At 43.1% G+C, this 13,084-nt stretch overlaps 1 protein-coding gene across 1 annotated transcript; it reads right to left on the reverse strand.

Annotated features, from left to right (window-relative positions):
- Positions 1 to 2,232: 2,232 nt before the first annotated feature.
- Positions 2,233 to 12,672, reverse strand: LOC138782047 (securin-like). Its single transcript, XM_069956802.1, has 7 exons — positions 12,631 to 12,672; positions 9,211 to 9,368; positions 7,366 to 7,463; positions 5,373 to 5,497; positions 4,532 to 4,616; positions 3,289 to 3,441; positions 2,233 to 2,317 (listed from the first exon to the last, which is right to left on the reverse strand). The coding sequence occupies exons 1-7, from the start codon at positions 12,670 to 12,672 to the stop codon at positions 2,247 to 2,249; spliced, it is 732 nt and encodes a 243-aa protein (XP_069812903.1). The 3' UTR covers positions 2,233 to 2,246.
- Between the last annotated feature and the right edge of the window lie 412 nt (positions 12,673 to 13,084).

Here is a 13,084-nt window from a genome sequence, read left to right on the forward strand (position 1 = left end):
CTGGGTAAATCGTGTGAACGACACATACCATATGGGAATAAACGTAGTAGAAATAAGAGAAATCCAATGTGGTTAACTACAGCTGTAAGGGGTGCAATAAATGATAAGAAACAAGCATTCAGACTACTAAAACAAGAAGGTAGTGGGGAAGCATTGAGCAACTATAGACAGAAGAATAGAATGTGTAAAACGCAAATAAAAGAAGCAAAAATAGCAACAGAAAGAAGGATAGCCACAGAAAGTAAAACTATACTGGAGTATCTTAATGAAAATAATCTTATGACGCAGCACCAGCATGGATTTATGAGGGATCGGTCCTGTCAGACTAATCTGATCGGCTTCTATGAAGAGGTAAGTTATAGACTGGACCTGTGGGAGGCTGTGGATGTTGTGTATCTGGACTTTTCAAAGGCATTTGATACTGTGCCGCATGAAAGGTTGGTCTACAAAATGAGGATACTGGGACTCGGGGAAAACGTATGCAAATGGGTAAGTAACTGGTTGTGTGATAGAAAACAGAGGGTGGTCATTGATGGAACATATTCAGATTGGGTTTTAGTTACTAGTGGGGTACCACAGGGGTCAGTGTTGGGTCCACTTCTTTTTAATATTTTTATTAATGATCTTGTAGAGGGGCTACAGAGTAGAATCTCCATTTTTGCAGATGATACTAAACTGGGTAAAGTAATCAGTACAGAGGAGGATAATATCATATTACAGAGGGATTTGGAGAAGCTAGAGGCTTGGGCGGAGAAATGGCAAATGAAGTTTAATGTGGATAAATGTAAGGTTATGCATTTGGGCCATAGAAATAATAAGTACAGTTATGTGCTAAATAATAAAACACTGGGTAAAACTACTTCCGAAAAGGACCTGGGGGTATTGGTGGACAGTAAACTCAACTTTAGTGATCAGTGCCAGGCAGCAGCTGCCAAGGCTAATAAAATAATGGGGTGCATCAAAAGAGGTATAGATGCTAAAGATGAGAACATAGTTTTGCCTCTTTATAAATCACTGGTCAGACCACACATGGAATACTGTGTACAGTTTTGGGCACCGGTATATAAGAAGGACACAGCTGAACTGGAGCGGGTGCAGAGGAGGGCAACAAAGGTCATTAAGGGAATGGGTGGCTTACAGTACCAGGACAGGTTATCACGCTTGGGGTTATTTACGCTAGAAAAAAGACGTCTTAGGGGCGATCTGATCACAATGTACAAATATATGAATGGACAGTACAGAGATTTTTGTAGTGGTCTTTTTACTCCTAGGTCTGTAACAATGACAAGGGGGCATCCTCTACGTCTAGAGGAAAGAAGATTTCATCATCAGCATCGAAGCGGGTTCTTTACTGTACGAGCGGTAAGACTGTGGAACTCTCTGCCACATGATGTTGTCATGGCTGATTCACTAAATAAGTTCAAGGGAGGCCTGGATGATTTTCTTGAAAAATATAATATTACAAGTTATGGGCATTAGATTTCTGGTGATACGTTGATCCGGGGATTGTTCTGGTTGCCATTGCAGTCGGGGGAGGGGGGGGGGGGGGGGGGGGGGGGGAAGTTTCTCCCTGTGGTGGGGCGTTTGTCTTCTGCCCCATAGGGGTTTTTCGCCTTCCTGGATCAACACAGTAGGATTTTCCTAGGTTGAGCCTGATGGACTCTTGTCTTCTTTCAACCTTATTTACTATGTTACCATGTTACCATGTTACTATGATTATGTGACCAAAATGCATAATTTTCGCACTTGGGTGGGTCTTTGGGCTTACGCCGTTTACCGCACAAGATCAGGATTGTGATATAGTTCACATGATTATGCACATAGCGATACCAAACATGTTTATTTATAAAATGGGAAAAGGGGCGATTCAGACTTCTAAGGGGAGGGGGTTTTGTATTAATGAAAACACTTTTTTACACTTCCACAGTAATTAGAGAGATCATTGTAGCTGTATTACACATAGCGCCGATCCATGCCTGCTGCAGACCAATGCAAAAAAATGACCGCTCCCGCTAATAGCTGCGGTCCCGTGCTGCAGATAGCAGTCAGGATCGCAGCAGTTCAGAACAGGGTTGCAGCGCGTCCCCCTCTGAACTCCTCTTGTGGATGTATGCCGTACCTGCACGGCATACGTCCTAAGAGGTTAACCATCCCCCCCCCCTTCCAAGTTTAAGAAAAAAAACCCTTTAGAAATACTTTACAAATCTAAAAACTTTATTAAAATGTCAATAATTATGCAGGGCTCTTTAAAAGTCACAGGCAAGTGGCAAGTCAATCACGAGGTCTTCTAATACAGGACTGAATGTCTCATAGGCATCTAGGGAGACAAAAGAAATTTTTTACCTTCGTAAGAGGTTTTGATAAGCAACTCTAGTTCTCATACATAAATACAGCATCTTCATAAAATGCATCCCCTTTATCATGTGGTCAGCACCAGGAGGCCATGTTAGTGTGCCCACTCACATCAGTTGTGCCCACCATATTGTTCTTTTCCCATAAGACCCTGATCTTTGGGGCCCACTTGATCTGGTGTGTGACCAGATACATCTTACTGCTGCTTTGAAGAGACTGAAGTCACCGCAAAGAACGTTGCTTTGGGGACAGTGGAGCAGTGCATTAAAGAATTATGTAATATGTGATGTATTCCCATCTTTAACATTATAGTCTGCTTGTTCCATATTCTATGACTATGCAAATGTGACCACTAGGACCCCCACCGATTTAAAGAACCAGGAACATAAAGAGTCTCTGCAAATAATGGTACAGGCCACTGCACTATTCATTGTCTATGAGCTGCTAAATGCACAAGTGTTTAGTGGCCCCATAGATGGTGAATAGGTGGGGGGGACACAAGCTTGGTCCACACCAACTGGCAGGTGATCCCAGCAGTCAGGCCCCATGATCTGATTACCAATAGGTGGAAGGATTACTGGAGAACTAATTTAAAAGACTGTCACCTCCAACCCACCCTCTACCCTACACATCTCCTTTCATGCACAACATTTAGTTGGCACTTCACAGAGCAAGACAGCCGTGTGGGAGATTTATCATCAAACATGGTGTAAAGTGAAACTGGCTCAGTTGCCCCTAGCAACCAATCAGATTCCACCTTTTTATTACTCAAGACTCTTTGGAAAATGAAAAGTGGAATCTGATTGGTTGCTAGGGGCAACTGAGCCAGTTTCACTTTACACCATGTTTGATAAATCTCCCCATAGTCTTGTTCAGGCAGCATGAAGCTGCTATCTGGTTCTCTTTATGGTATAGGATTGCATTCAGCCTACTTACCATAGTTTATCAGCTCACTTTCCATTGGTGAAAGAATTGGGCTAGTGAGTGCTTCAAAGTTTTTTGCATCAGCCAAACAAACAAATAGTGCAACACCAGTGAGATGGCGGTCACTCAGTCTGTGCTCTTCAGGGACATCAAAGGTCTCAAAATCTGTCAAAAAAATAAATAAATACAGCATGTTCAGTGCAGAATGGCGGCTTCACTTCACGGTCTGGTTAGGTGTCTGAAATATTTATGCAGTTCACTACTAATGGTGCCTTTACACAGACTTCTGAGATTTGAAGCCAAAGCCAGGAACAGACTAAACAGGGAACAAGTCAGAGGAAAGACAGATTTCTCCTCTTCTCAAATCCATTCCTGGCTTTGGTTTTAAAAATTTGTCAGATAAATCTGTGTAAAGGTACCCTTAGGGCCCTATTACACCAACAGATTATCTGACAGATTTTTTAAGCCAAAGCCAGGAATGGATTTGAAAAGAGGATAAATCTTAGTCTTTCCTTTATGACCTGTTCATTGTCAATTCGTGGCTTTGGCTCAAACACATTTGTCAGATAATCTGTTGGTGAAATAGGGACCTTAGTTGCATGTTTTATACTGTTGTAACTGCAAGGTACCAGGCATGGTTGTGAGCAGAGGGTTAATACACACGGATAACATCCTGCAGATTATGCCGCTCGCCCCATTGACTCGATTCTATCCTCAGGCAGATGAGTGGTTGTCCATGTATTCACACGTTCCGTGTTCAGCACGGAACACAGACTTCTCCCCCGCCCGGGCAGCATCTGTAATTTGAGGCTGGGAATGGGGGAACTATATTTATATGAAATGCACAGCGCTGTCATTACAGCACGGCGCATATGAACACAGTTCCCTCGCTCCCAGCATCTTATCACAGATGCTGCCTGGCTGGGGGAGAAGGAAGTTACGTGCAGAACACAGAATGTGTAAATGCGGCCTAAGGCTAGAGCTACAGTGTTTTTCAGTGACTATCTAATGCTGCAACTCTGTACAAGTGAAGGAGATTGGCTTCTGTACAAAGAACTGCCGCTGAATGGTTGTGTTAAACCTCAAACTACATGATATTGATGGCCTGTACCAAGGGTAGGCCAGAGTCCTTATCTCCTTCTGGGCCCAATTCCATAGTTATTTTAAGCCACTGGCAACTATTGGGAACATACCCAAAAACTGTTCTAAATGCCATAGGGCAAAATACAAGACGGAACATTAACACTATACATACCAAGAGGGTTGTATGGGATGCAGGTCTCAATTTCAGGGTACATTTGCTTACTCTTGGTATGTACCTGGTTATTCTTTTGCTTTACCTAAAAACAGAAGTATAATTTAAACATTTGTATATATATTTTATATATACACACACACACACACATTTGTAATGGTAACATTTGGCCATGTAACTCAATGCACTGCTGCAACTTAATAAAAACCATGCTAAGCAACAAGTGGCCCATTTATATTCTAATGCACTAGAAACACTAAATAGATAACATATGTCCACAGCTCTGTGTAATCTACCCTCATTGTCCTAAATGGTAGACATGGACTGGGCTTGGAGTGATTTTTTTGGCTGAAAGTGGGGGCATCAAATAGTTTACAGCACTTCGATTGGATGAAGGAGCTGTTCATATAGTGTACCTAGCCATTTGCTCAATTGCTTCTATGGGTAGAAGTTAGGATATGCAACATATAACACATGTATCGTTAAAGGGCAACTCCTACAAAAGAAACCTTTTAAATAAACTGACAAATTTGTAATTTACTTTTATTTAAAAAAATAAAAAAAATTCTTCCAGTACTAACCAGCTGCTTATGTCATAGTAAGATATACAGCAGCTGACAAGTACTAGAGGACATGAGTTTGTTTTTTTTAATAGAAGTAAATTAAAAATCTGATACCAGCTGATTTGAAAGAAAACATTTTTCGCTGGAGTTTCCCCTTTAACTACATTACAAATCAATGGCTAATTTGTTGGATTAGGAGCTTCTTTACTGTGTTATGTCTAGTGACAGTCCCTCTGAACAGGTTCATGTAACAATTAAGACTCCAATAATACACTCACCTTTGTTGAGGAGTGCTTGTTTTGCACACTGTTCACATTTCCCAATACTTTTCTTATTGGCTGTAGTATAGCTGTATTAAAGTCATTTAGTTTCTTATGGTGCAGTCCTTTGGAAGGCCGAGTGACTGCAGAAAGTTTATAAAGTTGGTATTGAGATTATACAAGTTTGTGTCTCAAAAACCCCCACATACATTAAAGGGGTATTCTGGGAAAGATTCACTTTTCCCCTATCCACAGGATAGGGGAAAAGTAGGAAACCCCCGGCCATCTCTGTATGAGACCCTGCCGGTTCTTTTGAATAGAGCTCTGGGTCAGCATGTGACCCTCGGCTCTATTCATTCCTATGGAGCAATAGAAAGTACCGAATACAGCGTTCTTCTGGCCTACTCTGCTCTTTCTAACGCTCAATAGGAATAAATAGAGCCGCGGGTCACATGCCCACCCAGGGCTCTACTCGTAACAGAGCCAGTGGGGACTGATAAAGAGATCGCCAGGGGTTCAGTGGTTAGACCCCCCCCCCCCCCATGATCTCCTAATTTTTTTAAGTAAATTATTCCCAAAATACCCCTACTGTAGTGTGAATAATTTTACCAATTGAAATTTTCATTTATTGGGAAATACAGGCTGAGTTTACTAACAGGGTTTTCTAGTTATGCTGAGGGCCAGGTTCCCAGCAGTATGCTGTAGGGATCAACTAAAAACCATTTGCAGATGTTAGAGTACATGTATAAGGTAAAGGCTTCTATGTCTCTTCTCATCAGATCGGTTTTAGGTTAAAACTGCACTTTCTGAATAAGGTACAATATGGCAATTATGTCATTGGCCCCTCCATACAGCTCTGTAGTATAATAGATAGCCACCCCTAGAAGCAGTGCTGTTAAAGAGAGAACTTTATAGTATATGATCAAGTATGGCAGAATCAGAATCTGTATAACATCCATATGAAAGAGTATGGCCCATACACTGCAGCTCTGTACAGGGGCGTAGCTAAAGGCTGATGTGCCCTGGTGCAAAGTTTTAGCTTGGGGCCCCCCCCCATCTCACCCGATCAGGCAAAGTCGTATCTAACGTAATATTCAATTACTCTAATGTGCCACCATTTTCTAATGTCACTGCCTCCGCCTCATGTACTGCACTACTGCCCCCTATAATTAATGGACTGTACTGTACTGTCATTGTCATCAGTTTTCCAATCTTTGACTCTCCAGCTGAAAAACTACAACTCTCATCATGAACTGCCAGTTGGAAACAATGGGGGTTGTAGTGCTGCAACCTAAAGAGCCATATGCTGCAAAACTACAACTCCCATAATAAACTGTCAGCAGGGCACAATGAAGTTTGAACTTCTGCAACCTGGAGAAGTCACCTGCAGTCCTATGTAACACCACAGATAACACAGCAATATACCTCTTAGTACAGATAATGTAGTAGATGTCCCCTGCAGTCCTATTTAACCACAGATAACAGTGATATCTCTGAGTACAGATAATGTAGTAGTCACCTGCAATCCACTTCTCTCTTCCTCAGTGGTTGAGGCCCCTCCCCCTTGCAGGATCACAACATTGCTGTACTCTGATCGTTACTTGCCGGCTGTACAGTGATGTCATCTGACCTGGGGGAGGGGCCTCACTGAGGAGAGGTGAATTGCAGCACAAGCTGGAGCCCAACATCGTAAAGGTACGGCGATAGGACACAGCTTGGGCCGCCAACGCAGATGTCTGGAGGAGGGGGCGCGGGTACTTGCTGTCATCTGATTAGGTAAGATAACCAATCAGATGACAGCATGTGCCAGCGGCGCAGCAGGACAAAGTTAGTGTATGGGAGGTGCTGGGCTGGGGAAGCCGTGCAGGCCCCCCTAGCGTAGGGACCCAGTCGTCATGGCGACCGCTGTGACCCCTATAGCTACGCCACTGGCTCTGTACAGTTCCTGTGAATGAGCCCATACTACAATCCACTACACAGCATGTTACCAGTCTAGTATTCACACACTTACATGAGCCTCGGTTAAGCTTAGAGTGGAAGAAAAGATTGTCGTTTTCCTTGTCCAACTGCAGGAGGATGTCCATTGTGTCCACTTGAAGATCTAAAAACCTACAGAGTTGTGAATATAGTCAGTGCCAACCCTGAAGCTATACAGTCATAGCCCATCCAGTTCTAGGCAATACAGAGACAACCTATTTTGGGAGAGAAATGATTCAATGGTGCTCAAGATAGGTTGTAATATGCTGTGTCCATGTTGGGGTACAGTACCCCTTTAGTGGTCCAACAGACCAGCAACATATCTGGGCTCTGCATTGTATCATTCCTCTTAACTTATTCATACATTACCATTCCTAGTCAGAGACATCTCCCTACAGAGACCCCCACAAGTCTATGGGTACAAGTGAGAAGCACACAGCAGTACCTTTACACAGAGCTGACAGATTTTTAAAGCCAAAGCCAGGAATGGATTGAAGAGAAATCTCAGTCTTTCCTTTATGACCTGTTCTCTGTTTATAGCCTGATCCTGGCTTTTGCTTCACAAGTCTGTCAGATAAATCTCTATGTAAAAGAACCATTACTCCCCAGCTCACCACTAAGTCTGTCTCACTGCAAGAGACAGGCCCCATTAAAGGAGAAGTCTGGTTATTAAAGTATATACAAAATCCCCAATATACACTTATTGCATGAAATGCTTTTTTCCCTGCACTTACTACTACTACATGAAGGCTTCTCTTCCTGGATAAAATAGTGATGTCACGACTTCTCCTTTAAAAGGTCTACAGTGCCCTACACCAGTACTGAGGGATCACACACCAAGCTAGGGAGTGTTTTAAGGTGACAGGAAGGGGGTCTCAAGATTCTAATCACCCAGTTAGCTATTGTGTAGTTTTTAGGCATTTATCAGAGCCATACACCTGTAGACAAAGCTTACAAGGAGTTGTCCATTGAGGAGCAGCACAATCCTCTCTCCGCTCATTCTCCCAATTGGTACAGGTCTAAGCACTCAGGGCCAGACCAAGCAAAACTTCTGACATGTCTCTGACATAAAGGGGGCCAGCAGCACCAATGCATCATAGTCCAGATAGATAGTAATCCAGGAGGATGCACACCAGTAGGTCAGCAATGCCAGTAGCTAAAGCTTGAAACATCAATAGTAGGCAAAGTCCAACAGCATCCTGTGTAGAAGCTTTATTGGCACAACAGTACATGGAGCTGCATATACCTATTGTGCCAATAAAGCTTTGAATTCAACATGTTGGACTTTGCCCACTATTAAACTCTGACAGGGTCAAAAGTCTTTACTAATGACAGGTACACTAGCAACAAATCCAGTGACTTAGATCAACCCAATATAACATAACACAGCTGCAGCACTCCAACTATGAGAGGAGACTTTATAGCAGGTATAATACATCTATAGTGACCAGCAATACATCCATCTTCATTCCAATAATAAACAGCCAAAGATAGATATAGATCTCCATTACAGCACTAACACCACACTTACACAGTAACTTCAGAGGAGTGAGCCTAGGGAGGGATATGCTGTGGACCCTTTTATTGGTCCATCCCTTCATGTTATTGCCTGCACCTGGCAGTGAAGTGAATTGGGAATAAGGGTGCATGCACACTAGGGAAGGCTGCTGCAGATTCCGTCGCTGGCCCCTGCTTGTGGCCGCGCACCTCTCCACCTGTGCCATAGACTCCATGCTAGGCACAGATGGATTCCTTACGGCAGAATTGGCACGGGCGGAGATGCGTGGCGTGTGGATACGAGGGTTGTAAGCGCGGATTCCGTAGTGTGCATGTACCCTAAGGGTATGTGCACACTATGGAATCCTGGTGGATTACCTACCATGGATTCCGCAGCTCACCCTCGCTGGCGGGCGCGTGCATCTCCGCTGCTTCCATAGGCTTCATTTTATGGTTTACCAGATTCCGCAGTCCGCCCGAAGAATGAGCGGGTTCATTCTTCGGGTGGACGGCAGAATCTGGCAAACCATAGAATGAAGCCTATGAGAGCAGCGGAGATGCACGCAGCCACCAGCGCTGGCGAGCGGAAAAGGGGCTGGGTTTACACTCCGTTTTTGCAATCCATTTTTTTCATCCGTCTTTTGCTGAAAACAGATGCATTTGTGTGCATCTGTTTTTCCACTGGCTTACAATAATTTTTTTTTTAAAAAAGGATCAAAACGGATCCATATTTTTTTATGTACACAAAAATGTAGTCGACCTAATTATTGTGTTTGTTAAAAAAAACAGATCAGTTTTGATCTGTTCTTTTTTTATAATGGAAGTCAATGGAAAAACCATCAAAATGGATGCACACAAATGCATCCATTTTTTTTTTCATTTGTTTTTCATGTTTTTTTGCAAAAAACAGATGAAAAAAAACTGATTGCAAAAATGTAGTGTGAACCCAGCCTAAGCTGCAGAATCCGCAGCGCGTGATCTGACCGGATTCCGTAGTGTGCACATACCCTAGGGCTGGGTGTATGTCAGTAGTTATGTTCCCACAGAGTAGTTTTGCAACCAAAGCCAGGAGTGGATTAAAAACACAGAAAGGCTATGTTCACACACTGTTGAAATTGGCAAACTGTTGCCATTTAATGGCAAATAATTAGTTATTTTAAAATAGATGCTAGTATGTAAGCTCATGCATGCGAGCAGGGACCTCACTCCTCATGTATGGATAATTATATGTATCTCTGTAATGTCGATTTTTTGTCTATGTATGTACCTCCAGAATTGTAAAGTGCTGCGGAATCTGTTGGCGCTATATAAATAAAAATTATTATTATTATTAGATGTTATTTGCCATTAAATGGCGTCCATCCACTGAATTTTAAGTGTGTGAACATAGCCCCTCTGTTTATAATCCCCTCCTGGTTTTGGTTGCAAAATACTGGGCAAAAATACTGTGTGAGAACATAGCCTTAAAATTATAATTTAAAGTCTATGGGGTCTGTGGGCTTCTATTCGTGTTCATTGCTGCAGCACTCTCTTTGGCTGTTTTTTTTGTCAGTGCTGAATGAATGGACATACACATTCCCTCACCAATAAACATTTCTGGGTTCACACTACGTATATTTCAGTCAGTATTGTGGTCCTCATATTGCAACCAAAACCAGGAGTGGATTGAAAACACAGAAAGGCTCTGTTCACACAATGTTGAAATTGAGTGGATGGCCGCCATTTAATGGCAAATATTTGCTGTTATTTTAAAACAACGGCTGTTATATTGAAATAATGGCCGTTATTTACTGTTATATGGCGGCCATCCACTCAATTTCAACATTGTGTGGACAGAGCTTTTCTGTGTTTTTAATCCACTCCTGGTTTTGGTTGCAATATGAGGACCACAATACTGACTGAAATATACGTAGTGTGAACCCACTAAGGTATGTTCACACACAGTCAAAAATGATGGCCAACATTTACAGGCAGATAACAGCCATTATTTTAAAATTCCTATTATCAATTTGACAGTGTCAACATAGCTTGAATGTAGCCATTGATTACTATATATTTGCATATGTTTAGAAAAAAACATTTTGCTGGTGTTTTTTTCAATCTACAGTGGTTTATGGAAGGAACACACCACAAAATCAGGAGAAAAAAAAACACCATAGCCTGAACATGCTGCAGTGGGGTATTAGTATATGAAGTTTCACATTTTTTCCACTTAGGTTTTACCGTGTCTTTGATCATGTGATTCATGGATTTCTATAGAGGAAAATGAGGGAAACCAGACCATGTTTTTTTCGAGGCATTTTTATTCGATCTGTAGGAAGGAAAACACTGCAAACTAGGTAACACCATACCCAGAGCATACTATGAAGTTTGGACAGTAACTTGGTTTGCGCATAGAAAATAAAAAGAAGTATTTCATAACAGAGGCACACCAATATGAATTAGTACACACCTTTATTAAATGCAGCTTGATAAAAACACTTAAAAACTTCCCAACCAGGAACCATAGGTGTAAGGCTGCATTCACACGTTCCGTGTTCCGCACAGAACACGGACATGGAATGCCTGTAACAGGCTTCTCCCCCCACCCGGGCAGCATCTGTGATAAGATGCTGGGAGCGGGGGAACTGTACTGATAAGCGCCGCGCTGTAATGAATCAGCCGCACGGCTGTCAGTTCCCCCGCTCCCAGCATCTTATCACAGATGCTGGGGGAGAAGTCTGTTACAGGCATTTCATGTCCATGTTCCGGACGTGCAGCCCAATTCTGGTCCCAGGACCTCCAGCCAGGCTAATTATATGCCTGGCACCTGGGGTTTGCCTTATTTTAGGCTAGTTGGTAGGATAGTGGGGGTGTCTTATTTTAGAAGAAACACTGTAACAGCTGGTGGGAGATTTCCTCTCTAATCGCGCCTCTCTGGGTGTGATTCTCTGATGAAGAGCCTGCAGTGTCTCAGAGGGGCCATCCTGTCATTTTCCCTGGACACCAATCTTTTGCTGGGCCGGACATGCGCAGTACATCTGCATCTGCAGCGATGATGTCAGTCAGTCGGGGTCCGACTGCTGAGGACCCTACCAATCGCATATCACAAAGGGTAATATGGACCACAATATACTTACCTCCCCATTCTCCAGTGATATCACTTTAGGCACTTTCTTTCTCATCTTTTTTTTTTCTTCATATTTTCATTCAGTACATGTTAGGGAACACATATAGCAGGTATAGGTTATATTTATACATGTTCTGGGGTAGGTGCCAGGCATATACAGCCTGGCTGGAGGTCCTGGGAACAGAATTACACCTTTGGTTCCTAGTTGGGAAGTTTTTAAATGTTTTTAGTAAGCTAGGGACATTTGTATTTGTAAATGAACTGTATGGAATAAAAGCATGTATTGTTTCATGTTGGTGTGCATACTGCTTATTCCTTTCTATATGCATAGTATTTTTGGTATGTCTACATTGAGTAGCTATTTATTTGATGGTGAATATCCTATTTCTTTGCTTGGTTGATTAGAGACCGAGGGTGCGTTTACACAGAGATTTATCTAAAAGATTTTTGAAGCCAAAGCCAGGAATGGACTTGAAAAGAATTTGAATTCCGCCCGGTCTATTACCAATCACCATCCCACCCCCCCAGCCGGTGCTCCGTAATAGACCGGCGCTGTGTGCAGGAACTGGGCTACAGTTTAAAAAAGGTATTGCGGCACCGGCATCCCTACGCTGGAACCATTCTATCCGTCTGAATAACTTAAAGGGGCACTCCGGGCTGGGGTCATTTTTATTGTACTTTGCAGTCACTTACCTCCCCGGTTCCAGCACCAGGTCCTGTATCGCGCTGCCCCATTCTCCCCTTCGGCTGCCGCTTCCTGGTCTGAGCTGTGGCATGAGACGTGACGTCTCAATGCAGCTCAGCCATTTAGCGGTTGTAGCGGAGTCCCACCTCGGCCAATTAATGGCTAAGCTGCCTTGAGATGTCACGTCTCAAGCCACAGCTCAGACCCGGAAGCGGCAGCCGGAGGGGAGAACGGGGCGGCGTGATGCAGGAGCCCGCGATGGAATCGGGGAGGTAAGTGACTGGCAGCTTCTATATCCACCCCCTCCGCAGCCGTACAATACAAATTACCCCAGCCCCGAGTACCTCTTTAAAGCGAATGTACTGATGGTACATTTGCTTTAAGGCACGCACAATAAATCTCCTTCACTGTGTGTGGAAAATTTACTGATGGTGATAGCGGCCACTACTGCTACTGATGATG

This window comes from Dendropsophus ebraccatus, chromosome 1, assembly GCF_027789765.1.
Source record: "Dendropsophus ebraccatus isolate aDenEbr1 chromosome 1, aDenEbr1.pat, whole genome shotgun sequence".
In the NCBI taxonomy this organism is placed as follows: Eukaryota; Metazoa; Chordata; class Amphibia; order Anura; family Hylidae; genus Dendropsophus; species Dendropsophus ebraccatus.